Here is a 14,511-nt window from a genome sequence, read left to right on the forward strand (position 1 = left end):
CTATCTGACGTGGCCCTATGTCCCAGCTTAAAAGAAATAAAAAGCATTCTTCTCAGGAATGGCATTCCTAGGGTTTCAAAGTCATCTCCCAAGAGAAGTCAAGGGCCAGAACTTTCTTGGAAATGTGCAGAGTTTTTGATCCTTCCAGATCCACTGTGTGAAACATCGGAAAGGATATTCCATAATTCTGATTTTATAGAATAAGAAAATTTAATTTTGTTTTTTAATTGCATTTTCTTTTTTATTTTTTTAAACTTTTATTTAGAAAATATAATTTTCCAAAGTACAGTTTGTGATTTACAATGGCTTCCCCCCCCATAACTTCCCTCCCACTCGCACCCCTCCCATCTCCCGCTCCCTCTCCCCTTCCATGCACATCAAGATTCATTTTCAATTCTCTTTATATACAGAAGATCAGTTTAGTATATATTAGGTAAAGATTAGGCCGGCGCCGCGGCTCACTAGGCTAATCCTCCGCCTTGCGGCGCCGGCACACCGGGTTCTAGTCCCGGTCGGGGCGCCGGATTCTGTCCCGGTTGCCCCTCTTCCAGGCCAGCCCTCTGCTGTGGCCCGGGAGTGCAGTGGAGGATGGCCCAGGTGCTTGGGCCCTGCACCCCATGGGAGACCAGGAAAAGCACCTGGCTCCTGGCTCCTGCCATCGGATCAGCGCGGTGCGCCGGCCGCAGCGCGCCAGCCGCGGCGGCCATTGGAGGGTGAACCAACGGCAAAGGAAGACCTTTCTCTCTGTCTCTCTCTCTCACTGTCCACTCTGCCTGTCAAAAATAAAAAAAAAAAAAAAAGATTTCATCAGTTTGCGCACACACACAGAACATAAAGTGTAAAATACTGTTTCAATACTAGTTATAGCATTAATTCACATTGGACAACACATTAAGAACAGAGATCCCACATGAGGAGTAAGTACACAGTGACTCCTGTTGTTGACTTAACAATTTGACGCTCTTATTTATGGTTTCAGAAATCTCCCTAGGCTCTAGTCATGAGTTTCCAAGGCTATGGAAGCCTCTTGAGTTCGCTAACTTCGATCTTATTTAGACAAGGTCATAGTCAAAGTGGAAGTTCTCTCCTCCCTTCAGAGAAAGGTACCTCCTTTTTTGATGGCCCGTTCTTTCTACTGGGATCTCACTTGCAGAGATCTTTCATTTAGGTTTGTTTGGTTTTTTTTTTTTTTTTTTTTTTTTTTTTTGCCAGAGTGTCTTGGCTTTCCATGCCTAAACTACTCGCATGGGTTCTTCAGCCAAATCCGAGTGCCTTAAGGGCTGATTCTGAGGCCAGAGTGCTGTTTAGGACATCTGCCATTCTATGAGTCTGCTGTATATCCCACTTCCCATGTTGGATCGTTCTCTCCCTTTTTTATTCTATCAGTTAGTATTCGCAGAAAATTTAATTTTGAACTGCAAAAGGAATTGTTTCAGAAAACTGGGAGTAATAAAAATGATTATTGTGCAATCAAAAGGCTAATGGTCTTGTCTAGTAGAGATATAAGTTTTATTATGTCTGGAAAGAAAAGATAAACTCAAGGCTGATTTGGTTACTGACCTTTGGAAGATACTGTTTTGGTATCTAGTGAAGAAAGCCACTTCACTTCTGCACTTCTTTGCTTCCAGTTCTGCAAGGAATTTGAATTCAGTTCTTGCTTATACTAGTTTGAGTTGGGTTTCTCTTACTACCAACTAAAATATCCTGATACAATAGTTCCTAAAAGTGGGACATGGCAAGTGGAAAATCCTGGAATTCAGAAGTGACTGAGTTAAACATGGCTGAAGCACAATGTGGGATACAGCTCTCATTGGAGTCAGCACGGCTATGACATCACTGAAAAATAACAGGTTACATGCTTGTATTTTGCAACTTAGGCCATAAACTAAGATCTAAGTTTTAGGGATGGAAGAGAAGATCTGTGGTGGATGCTTCTTTTGGCTTTCCATTAAATCCTGACAAAAAGAAATAAGTGTTCAAGCTGGAGGTGCAGAAACATAAATGGGCAAGGAATGTGGCCTTCGTAAGAGGGTCTGATAAGCTTGCAGCAACTTCTAACTGCTGAGTCAAGTCATCACGCACCTTGCAAAAGGAGAGGTCTGCCCCAATGCTGGAGGGCAGCCTGACCTCGAGCTGGGACCCTGAGGAGACCACAGAATGGTGGGAATCCCCCTACATTGTATGGCTCTGCCAGAGGAGATGTTACCCAGTGAGAAAGGCTTCCACCAGATGCCCTTGTGAGAGGGTGAGCCTACTAGTGAGGTGTCACTCTCTTAGCCTGTTCTCTTGAATGAAATGAAACAGAACTTGGAGATCTCGTATGTGGAGGCAGAAGCATCAAGACTACAGTTCAAGGTTGAGGGAGGTTCATAGTTCAGGACCAGGGCTCCACAAGATACCAGATTCCATTATTACCCTGCAATGGTCAGAAATGGGGGAAGTCAGCAGCGGAAGCCTGAAAGTTACGAGTTCCAGAGAGAGAAGGCAAGTCTGGGACATGCAAGTTGTTCAACCTTCATGAATCCTCATAACTGTGGCCTCAAAATGTGCACACGACAAAGTGTTGAAGGCTGAGGACATGGCTTTGTTGCCTTGCCACTCTCCCGGCACCCCAGTGCTGTGGACTGTCTGTGACTGTGCTGTGGACTGCCCAGGGAAGGCCCTTGTGGCAACAGTTAGGGTAGGCAGGCCAAGAACCATTGTGCAGGCTGGGGCAGGAAGTCCTGGCTCTTACTCCATAGCTGATCAAAGGCCATACACTAGAAATACTGACTTTTCTAAAGGCAAACATCACTTTGGGGTTGCAAAAGTCCCCAGGAAGGTCATGACTACTGGTTATCAATCCTTGGGCTTAGCCGATTTTTACTGCAGATGTCAGCTGGAGGGACTGGAAATCTCTACTGAAGAATGGTGTTACTCTGCAGGCCTCCATAGCAAAGTGCCACCCAACGGGGGGCTCAACCCACAGAAATCCGTTGTTTCACGACCAGGGGGGCTGGGAGTCTGCAGTCAGGTGTCAGCATAGGGGTGGGGGTTCCTTCTGAGGTCTGTACGGAGCACGTGCACCATGCCTCCTGCCAGGTTCCTGGTAGTGGCCGGCTGTCTTTGGTGTTCCTTGGCTTATGGAGGTGTTACCCCGTCTGCCTCATCTTCACAGGGTGAATTTCCCCTGGTTTTGTCTGTACGACCTCATCTAATTAATTATATATGCAATAACCCTACGTTCCAATAAGGCCACATTCTGGGGTCTGGGTGCTAGGACTTCAACATAGGAACTTTGTGGGGACACAATTTTCCTATAGCAAGTGAGAAACTTCAGAGGGGCATGAGAGGGAGCAGAAGTGACTTTGGAAAGGCAGGTCCCACTGTTCTTCTTTCTTGACCTTCCTAATTTCTGTCTCCAACAATTCCCCCATCTGTGAGGACTGAGATAGGAATCCCTTCCTCCATGTTTAGAAGAATTTTCTTCCTTGGTGGATCGTGGGACTCTTTTTCCAATGTGATCCTTTAAACAATGGTCTGATAGGTGTTGTCTCTATTCCACCTCACTTAGGACCTCTGGGGGCATGTTGCAAGACTCAGGCAACGTGGATCAGGATTCAACTTTGTGCTCTTCCACTGTGGTAGCCCTTTTACTTCCTTCTCTTCCCATTGCTAGATGGACAGTACTCAACTGAAGGCCTTTTAAATTTTTGAATTAAGATGATTCTTCCCTTTTACCCAACTTAGAAAATGGAGATTCATGTGGAGAAAAATCATTCAACTTTTATTGTTTCTTGTGAGCAAAATATTTTCCACAGGACAGAATTGTACAAATGTTAGATCACTGGAAACAAGTTTACAAATCAGATTTTTTTTTATTTGAAAGGCAGAGTTACAGAGAGACAGATCTTCCATCTGCTAGTTCACTCTCCAAATGGCTTCAATGGCCAAGGCTGGGCCAGGGCAAAGCCAGGAGGCAGGAGTTTCATCTGGGTCTCCCATGTGACTGCAGGGGCTCAAGGATTTGCACCGTCTTCCACTGCTTTCCCAGGTGCACTAGCAAGGAGCTGGATTGTAAATGGTGCAGCTGGGACTCAAACCGACGCCCAAATGGAATGCCAGCATTGTAGGTGGTGGCTTAACCTGTGCATTCCAATGCTGGCCCCTCAAGATCAGACTTTTGTAATCAATAAAAATATATGTGTAAGCAATGGAAATTATAAGAAATTGGTTTTGAAAAATATAATTTTTGAAGAACTCACCTTATGACAGTGACCTATAAGACATCTAATTAACTTATCTGTAATGCTGAATTCTAATAGTCTTCTTATTCGCTTTTCAAAGATTTATGTAAAGCAAATCACCAGTGTTATTTTCAGCTTGCCACTTTTCAAAATTCATATAGCTATCTCAATAACACTCAAAGTTGTAAGTATAATAATATTATGTCATGTCATCATGCTTCCTAAATCCTCCTTTTAAAATATATTCTTTTAAAATATATTCCTTTAAAATAGCAGTCAGTACAATTTCTTGATACAGAGTTTATTTGTGCATGTGTTTTCTCAAGTCACTTAATAGTGGTTTTTGATGGCTGTGGACAAGGGGGATAAGACAGAGTCAATGCGAGTCATCAGTTGTGTTAGAGCCCAGGCCTTTTAAGGATGCAAGATAGAACTAGTAATAATCCACTCTCCAAACTGGGTAAAGGCTACAGAAACACACATTGGATGGAACAAAATAGCAGCACAACAATAGCAGTAAGATCACCAGGGCTTTGTCTACCACTGTGTTAATTACATAGCTCAATTTTAAGACTTTTTCCACACTTAGCCCTCTACATCTACTCATGGTGGGACAAATCATTTCCTTGTTAATCATGCATGTGTGCATCTCATCTTGGCTGTGTCTGCATTTCAAGGCCACTGTCAGGACACTGGTACCTGCAGGCTCTCCCCACTCTTGGTTGTCCTGTTAACTGCTAAAGAATTCAGACTACCAACAGTAGTACCCAGATTCATGAGGTATTATCTTCACATGTCTTTTAAATATTTTCTAAATCTTTCCATATGGAATGCAGAATACATTGGTCTTTGCACTGTTAGCTAATAATTTCTAAAGAATTATTTCATGAGATCTGAACAGTTTGTGTTAAAGTTCAGCTAAGTTAAAGTCATGGTTGCTACACAAAAGTTGGGCATCATTCCATTACCACTTTTTCTGAGGACAGTGAGGCCCCTTTCTTGTGCGCATCTTTGGGCACTTGTAGGGAGGAAGAATCTGAAGTCAGTATTCATCATTAAATGGATATTCAGGATGATCACGCCACCTGCCAAAACAACCCCCAGAAGGAAGAAGTTCATTCCAGAAGTCGCACAGCTGTGCGGGTTACTCACACCCTTGGTTATTTCATGGATCACTCTCCCACTCCACTCATTACCCCTCTGTTTCTCGCATGCTTCTCCCCTCTTTTCCCTCAAGCCAGGGCCTTTTCCTGCAGCCCTGGACAGTACCCTTGGTTGTAGGTGTGAGTGTGGGTGTGAGGTTGGTTACCACATCAACATTTTACTCAGCACAACAACAAAAAAACTAGAGGTGAGTCCCGCCTGTCTGTGTTTTCAGGACTTTGCTCAATTCCATCCTCCTCTGCTCTCTTGACCCTGGCTCCCACCCACTGCAATGAACTAAATAAACTTTGCTCTTCAAAACTCCTTTTATGGGTCTGTGTCACTCTCTCCTCATCAGTTTTTACTTGCTGCTCTCGCTAGACCTCCTGAGTGTGGAAAGTTTTAAAATCTACAAAGGGAACAAGCAGTGAAGTGTCCATTACTAGTGATTGTGATGATGAAACTGTATCTTAAATAACAAAGGTGAAACAGGCTATAAAAGGTCTGGAGTGGGTATCCCTGACATGGTGCTTGTCCAAGATTCAGTTCTTTCCAAGCTACCATGAACTAAAAGTATAAAACAAAAGAGGCTCTCAAATGTAAAAGATCAACTAAATGAAAAACAGAAAAAGATTCATGACCCTAAATGATAGTTTGCTGACTCATGCAGCCTAATATTTGCTTCATCTTGTTAGTTTTCTAGGTATTTCCTGCACAATAGATTATTCTCTCCCAGTGTTACTAGAACTGGTATTAAATAGGTGGAATGTCTGACTGAATCATGTCACAAATGTCTGTGAAATAATCAATACAGTGGTGGATTGATTGCATCTTGCTATTACATCTTGCATCTTGCTATTTCATCTTAATTTAATGACATTTATTAAATAAAAACTGGCTGTCCTGAAGAACTATTAAGTCACCTCTAACTATCTGTTAGTTCAGTCAAAATGTTATGAGTTTGTGTTTTCTTTTTGTCTTGAGGTTGAGTACTACCTTTTGATATCACACTCTTTCCCTGGAAATCCACACTCACAAGTTTTTACTACAGTGGTTCAGATATTCAATATTAGCCCTACCAGAGTACCTTCCACCTTATCCAAAAAAGGAGAGTCCAAAGGATAAGTGTCCAAATCTTCTTAATGAGCATTTTCTAAATGCCACTAAAGTTAAGATTACAAAATGAAAATGACTGTTTAGGTGATGAGAAAAAATGGAAAGATTAATAGAGAATGATGAAGAAGAAAACAATGTGTGTATATGCAGATAAGTGCATGTGTAAAAACTGTATTTTTGTCTTAAAATTGTAATATTTAGAGAAAAAATGGCCACCTAGGTGGATTAACTGATTGTGGCAATACTCTAAAGAAATATAAGGAATTCTGCTTGTGGGAAGTTAGTTAATAGGTGGATCTAGAAGCTCTAATTCTTATAGGTAAGAAATTTGCAACTGAAGGTTCTTTCTTCCCAATCTGATTCTCTTTCTAGTACATTACAGTGCCTTTCTTCCAGGAACTTTTTCAGTTAAAAGATTTTTATATCAATTTGCTCTAATTTATGCATCACTTTGCTTTTGGAGAAGAAATAAATATATTTGGATACTTTTGCCGCTGTTGTTTTAACATATATACATCAAGAGTTAATTCTCTAACATGTATACATTGCATTAATTGTTTAACATGTACACGAGTTAATGCTCTAACATATGTATGTTATTAGCTAATTCTCGAACATATGTACATCATGAGTTAATTCTCTAACATATATGCATTATGAATTCTCTGACATGTGCATAGTGAGTTAATTCTCTAACATGTGCATATGAGTTAATCCTAAAACATATATACATAATGATTTATATATATATGTATTATATGAATTCTCTAAAATATCTATGTAACGAGGTAATTCTCTAATATGTATTCAATGAGTTAATTCTCTGATGTATATACATTATGAATTAATTCCTTAACATGTACATAATGAGTAAATTCTCTAACACATGAACATCGTGAGTTAATTCTCAGAGTTCTTAGCATGCCACACTTTAAGCCATGAAATGGCACAAATCCAGGATTCTCTTAAATAAGTGTAGGCTAACATTTCTCAACCTTTTGGCTAAGATCAAGTATAAATAGAAGTTTGGGGTTGTAGGAATTTTGGGGGCAAGGAGGCTTCAAAGAATTCATGGACAACGCATGTTATCTAATACCATTTTCACATGAACTTTTTGAATCCCTCTCACAATGTATATATCTCACCCAGGCGTGTTTAATATTCAGAACATGCAACCCACTATCCTTGAGCCTGCATTTTCTGTGGACACATGGGTCAGGGTGTGTAGGAGCCCTGTTGGCCACTGGGAAATTTCTGATGAACAATCCCCCAAAACTTACATGAGCAGTTCCACATATCGAACATTTTTATTCAAAGCTTCAATGTCCTTCATTTCTTCTTCAGTGAGAGAAAAGTCAAAGATCTGAAACAATCAGAACAAAAGAACATTTTTGTTGGTGGAAGGGTTAGGCTTGGGGTGAGAGAGTATGGCCAGCAGAGGGCGCCCTCCTCAGGTATGGGAGCGTCTCCGCAGGTGCCTGAGAAGGCTGGGGCTGCTGTTGGAGCCACCAGGGGAAGCAGGGCTTGACATTCTGCTCAACCCTTCATCTCTGAGATAATCCTGCTGAGAACATTTTGTAAGACATTCCAAATGCTCTGTCAAACAGCAGATGTTCAGGAACTCTCCTGAAATTCCAGTGTGAAGAATCATTATTATTTCTGTGTAAGATGCTCAGCTTTGGAGCCAGCATTTTGGTGCATCCCCTTAAGCCACCACTTGCAATGCTGGTGTTCCATATGAGTGGCACTCTAAGTTCTAGCTGCTCTATTTCCATTCTGCTCGCTGCTAATGCACCTGGGAAAGCAGCAAATATGGCTCAAATGTTTGGGTCTCTGCCACCAGATGGAGTTCCAGACTCCTGGCTTCAGCCTGGCCCAGTGTTGTGGCCATGTGAGGGAGTGGACCAGCTTGCAATGGAATAGTCTTGCCCCTCCCCCAAACCCACCACAGTTGTCACTCTCTTTCAATTAAATAAAATAAATCTTTTTTAAAAAATGGTCAGTTTTTTATTTTGGACTACTGCCTTATACTTTAAAAAAAATTTCCTAGTTTCTAAAATTGCATATTTTTTGAAATTTTGATTTTTTTATCTTGAAATATGTTCTTATATAGTTTTCAATGTTTTGCCTACCGTTATATTTTAATAGCATTTTCCATTTTAATTTTTCTTTATACTTATATACTTTGCACATACTCTGATTTTTAAATACATTTAATGATTTGTGAAGTTTAATTATCTGTGTAGTACCTAACTATGTGGTGTGTGTAAAGAAACGGACACCACGGAAGTACACAGACAAGCATGGAATGAAAAATGAGGAATCCGAGCTACCAGGTGAGTGAGCAAGAACACAGCTATGGGAGTAATGCACCTCGGCTTGTCAGGGACAGAACCTCTTGTGATTCAATCTCTCTCCCTCTCTCCCTCTCTGTGTGTGTGTGTGTGTGTGTGTGTAACTCGGCCTTTCAGATAAATTCATTAATTAAAAATGTACTTTGGTAGACACAGAAGAATATTATTTAAGGGGCTGGTGTTGAAGCACAGTGAGTTACATCACTGCCTTCAATGTGGATACCCTATAAGGGTACCAGTTTATGCCCCTGCTGCTCCATTTCTGGTATACTTCCCTTCCAATGTACCTGGGAAAGCACTGAATGAAAGTGCTTGAGCCCCTGTACCTAGGTAGGAAGCCCTGGATGGAGTTTCTGCTCCTGGCTTTGGCTTGGTGCAAACTTGGCTGTTGGGGCCATTTGGGGATGGGAGCCAGCAGACAGAACACTCTCTCTTTCTCTCTCTCACCATGCCCCAGTTTCTCTCTCTCTCTCTCTCTCTCTCTCTCTCCCTCTCTCTCTCACTACCTTTCAAGTAAAATAAGTAAATTTTTCTAAAAAAAAAAAAAAAAAGAATGGTTTGAAAAAAAATCAAACAATTCGGAATTTCATTCAGTTGAAGCCTTCCAAAGATTTTAGAATTGTTCTCTTTATGATCATTCTGCAAAACCCCTTGTGAAATATAGAATATCATGGTGTACAATTTTGTCAAACATTTTTTAAAAATCAGCAATGAGGGCCGGCACTGTGGTGTAGCAGGTAAAGCTGCCACCTGCAGTGCCGCAATCCCACATGGGCACTTGTTCTAGTCTCAGCTGCTCCACTTCTGATCCAGCTCTCTGCTGTGGCCTGGGAAAGCAGTGGAAGATGGCCCAAGTGCTTAGGCCTCTGAACCCGCATGGGAGACCTATAAGAAGCTCCTGGCTCCTGGCTTCGGATGGGCTCAGCTCTTGCCATTACAGCCATTTGGAGAGTGAACCAGCAAATGAAAGACCTCCTTCCCCTTCCCCTTCCCCTTCCCCTCCCCCTCCCCTCCCCCTCCTCCCCCCCTCCTCCCCCCCCCCATCCTCCTCCTCATCCTCCTCCTTCTCCTTCTCTGCAATAATTTTCAAATTTGTTTCCAAGTTTTACCAGAGTCATTGAGAAAGGACATAGTTTATAATGAATGTCAAACCTTACATATTTCTGTTGTGTAGAAATGAGCAGGGAATGTCCAGAGTCAACAGAGAAGGGGGAAGAAGATTGAAGGGAGATGAATAACAAGCAGCAAAGCAATCGCCAAGTACTGGGAATTATACAAAGATGTGGGCAGTGGTAATCAAGCAACACAGCATTACAAATTGCTTAGTGAGCCAAATAGGACATGCTCTGAAAGCAAAGGCAAGAAACGTACCCATATTTTCACATTTCCAAAAGCAATCCTCTTACCTGAAAGTTCTCTTTGATCCTTTCAGGATTAAAGCTTTTAGGAATGACAACCACCCCTCGCTGAACGTTGAAACGCAAAACAATTTGGGCTGCAGTCTTCTTGTACTTTTTGCCCAGTGAGTTCAGCAGTGTGTCCTTTAACAAAGGCGGGAGAGATGTATTCACCCTTTCAAAAAATCAAGACATAAATCACATTTAGGCAGAGAGATGACAACCAAGTGTTAACCAAACCCCCTCCTCCTCTGTTACCTGTCTCCTCTTTATCTGGTGACCCACCAGGACACTGCAGGTCACTTGTAATCAGTTTCTCTAAGTGACAGAATCCCTTGAATGAAGAGTTGTTCTTTGTATGAGAAGATCAAGGAAGAAAGTTTATGAAGATGCCTCTTCTGGAGGGTAAGTAATAATAGTGTTCTGAAGAGTCTTCTATTTTAAAAAAATATTAATTTTCTTTATTTGAAAGGCAGAATTACAGAGAGAGAGAGAGAGAGAGAGAGAGAGAGAGAGAGATTGATCGTCCATCCGCTGATTCACTCCACAAATGGCAGCAACAACTGAGGCTGAGTCAGGCCAAAGCCAGCAGCCAGCAGCTTCATCAGATCTCCGATGCAGGTGCAGGAGCCCAGGCATTGGGCCATCTTCTGCTGCTTTCCAAAGCACATTAGCAGGGAGCTGGATGGGAAGTGGAGCAGCTGGAACCCGAACTGGTGCCCATAAGGGACACACCACAATGCCAGCCTCCTCTGATGAGTCTTACAGAGAGAACTGGATCAGAAGTCCACACAGGGAAAGGCAGAAAGACTAAAGTGGAAGAAACAGAGCCACAAGTTTTGGTATCATCTTAGAGTAGAAAAATTTCTACTTTGTGGAACACCTCACATTGAAGTGCCACCATTCTATACACAGAACAAAAGATTCAAATATTTCAGAACCTAACCATAAAAACTCTTTGTCAAATAATAATTGAAATAACATTTATTTGGCCTTTCATATATACCAGGCACTGACAGATAATTTTACACTCGTAATGAATTCTAACAACACTTCAGGGAGAAGCGTATTAAAAGCTCTATTGCATATAAGTATATAATGATTTGAACAGATTACTGTCTTAACCAGTTAAGTGCCGAGTTTTCAATTTCTATTTCAATGAAATATTTATTTCATAGTTGCCAGAAGTAGTATATTTATGGTTCAATTCAAGTATTTATGTGTCCTATAAATAGGACAATGGGACATAATGGATTAAGATCAAACAGTCAAATAGGTCATTCCAATTAAGTAATTCACAGTAGCCTCACTACACCGAATGAACAACTTTCTGAAAAGATGTGACACAAACTAATGCCAAACTACTTACCACATTGGATTCCTACAAGTTCCCAAAGGGCTATATGCAACAATGATGATGTCGTGTTGTTGGCAAAATTTTAGGAGTTTTGGCTGGGTGAAGTAAGGGTGGCACTCAACCTATGTAGTTGTATTGGAGAACAAAGCACAAATTTAGTTTCTTGTAGTCAAATGCATTTCACATAGTTAAAAAAAAAAAAACTCTTCAACAAAATCCACATTAATAACATAACCACATCCATACTATATGCTACAGTTTGTATCTAGGTCTTTTTCTTAATGGGATAAATTAATCTCTCTTTCTTCTATTAAGGTCTTATATATTATGAATGCTTTAAAATTTATTTAATCATTCTCCTAATTTTCAATGTTGTTACCATCCTCTCTCCTCTTAATAAGCCATGCTTTGATAAACACACACGAAGTCTATCTGAGCATCCTGAGATTCTTTAATCAAAATAGATTCCTAGAAATGGAATCCTCTGAACATTGTTAAGGCTCTTAATATATATTGCCACATTGATCTCCAGTCAGACTGAGTTAATTTATATTCTCTGGTGCCTCATCACTTGCTTATGCAGAGCATTATAATAAGTACAGCATATGTAAATGTACAACAGACACTTTGCTAATATGAAATACAGAATCACACTTATATTTGCATTTCTCTAATTAATGGTGAGTTGAATATTTTTCATATATAAAGCTCCCTCAAAAACGTCCTGGAAAATGAAATTAAAAGAGGAGGTTATTTTGGTGCACACATATATAAGAAATCTGGAAATCCATGCACAATTTTTTAATAATATGCATTTTTTCATGAATTTCTGCAGTATCCTCATATTGACCAGTTTTGTAAGTTCTGTCTTTGTGAATTTGTGTTCACTTCTTTTACACATTTTTATGATGAATCTTAATTTTTTTTACTTATGTTTCACTGATATTTACTAGATTTTTAATTCATAAGGAGGTGAACAACTTTTCTATTATATTTCTAGAAATGTTATTATTTCTTATTTATTTTTCTTTGCTCCTTAATTGTTACTAGATGTTTATATTAAAATTTTAATAATAGTTAAATAATATTTAAATAAATACTAATAATTTAAAGTTGTCTTTGTGATTTTTTCCATGGTTTTTTGTTTCTACCCATTGCTCCAGAAAACTAAAGCTCTCTTCTTGTATTTCTGGGTGATTTTGTCTTCTTTAACTACTGACCAAGGGATATTAACTTTTTAGTATGAGGCAAAGATCTACATTTGTTTCTACATGGAGTCATTTTTCTCACACTATTTACTAAAAAAAAAAATCCATTTTAGAAGTACGGATTAGGCTTCTGTCTTACATGATGACTTCAGGGAAACTATCTCACCCTTTAGCATGCCCTAGATGTCAAAGCTATAATAATGTGACCCTTGAATATGGATGTATTCAATGTGTATTTGCTGAATGAATTAAATTGTCACTTTATTTTTAAAAGAAAAAAAAAGAAAATCATCCCTTTGCCATTAATTTGTGTTACTTTACATTACATTTTTATTATACTTGGTCCTATTTCTAAGGTATTTGTTAACATCCATTTATTTGTACAATGTTTCCTGCAATGGCTTCACATTATTTTAAATACTCTGTACTATGTCTCCACATTGAAAGGTCTTATTCCACCTCATTCTTTTCTTAGTTATTTTTCTATGGATTTGAGCTTCAAAGCTTTTTTTAAAAAAAAAAAAAAAACTTTTATTTAATAAATATAAATTCCGAAAGTATACCTTTTGGATTATAGTGGCTTTTCCCTGCATAACCTCCCTCCCACCCGCAACCATCCCATCTCCCACAACATCTCCCATCCCATTCTTCATCAAGATTCATTTTCAATTATCTTTATATACAGAAGATCAACTTAGTATATACTAAAAAAAGATTTCAACAATTTGCGCCCACACAGATACACAAGGATAAATTACTATTTGAGTACTAGTTTTACCATTAATTCACATAGTACAACATATTAAGGACAGAGATCCTACATGGGGAGTAGTGAACAGTGACTCCTGTTGTTGATTTAACAACTGACACTCTCATTTATGATGTCAGTAATCACCTGAGGCTCTTGTCATGAGCTTCCAAGGCTATAGAAGCCTTTTGAGTTCACAAACCCTGATCTTATTTAAACAAGGCCATAATCAAAGTGGAAGTTCTCTCCTCCCTTCAAAGAAAGGTACTGCCTTCTTTGATGGCCCATTCTTTCCACTGGGATCTCACTCACAGAGATCTTTCATTTAGGTCTTTTTTTGCCAGAGTGTCTTGGCTTTCCATGCCTGAAATACTCTCATAGGCTTTTTAGCCAGATCCAAATGCCTTATGGGCTGATTCTCAGGCCAGAGTGCTATTTAGGACAGCTGCCATTCTATGAGTCTGCTGTGTATCCCATTTCTCATATTGGATCATTCTCTCCTTTTTAATTCTATCAGTTAGTATTAGCAGACACTGGTTTTGTTTATGTGATCCCTTTGACACTTAATCCTATCTTTATGATCAATTATGAACTGAAACTGATCACTTTGACTAGTAAGATGGTATTGGTACATGCCACCTTAATGAGATTGATTTGGAGTCCCCTGGCACATTTCTAGCTCTACCATTAGGGGTAAGTCTGAGTGAGCATGTGCCAAACTATACATCTCCTCCCTCTGTTATTCCCACTCTTATATTTAACAGAGATCACTTTTCAGTTAAATTTAAACACCTAAGAATAATTGTGTGTTGATTAAAGAGTTCAACCAATGGTATTAAGTAGAACAAAAAATACTAAAAGGAATAAAATAGTGAGTTGTTCCTCAACAATCAGGACAAGGGCTGATCAAATCATTGTTTCTCATGGTGTCAGTTTCATTTCTACAGGTTTCCTTTTAGGTG

At 39.7% G+C, this 14,511-nt stretch overlaps 1 protein-coding gene across 1 annotated transcript in view; it reads right to left on the reverse strand.

Moving 5' to 3' along the window:
- Positions 1-5,268: 5,268 nt before the first annotated feature.
- Positions 5,269-14,511, reverse strand: part of LOC100008612 (aldo-keto reductase family 1, member D1 (delta 4-3-ketosteroid-5-beta-reductase)) — a 44,216-nt gene continuing 34,973 nt past the window's right edge. The window contains 4 exon segments of the mRNA NM_001081997.1: positions 5,269-5,311; positions 7,766-7,848; positions 10,246-10,411; positions 11,606-11,715. Of these exon segments, the coding sequence (NP_001075466.1) occupies positions 5,269-5,311; positions 7,766-7,848; positions 10,246-10,411; positions 11,606-11,715 (402 nt within the window).

The sequence above is a fragment of the Oryctolagus cuniculus genome, chromosome 3, assembly GCF_051225735.1.
Source record: "Oryctolagus cuniculus isolate XC-2025 breed Fujian yellow rabbit chromosome 3, ASM5122573v1, whole genome shotgun sequence".
Lineage (NCBI taxonomy): Eukaryota > Metazoa > Chordata > Mammalia > Lagomorpha > Leporidae > Oryctolagus > Oryctolagus cuniculus.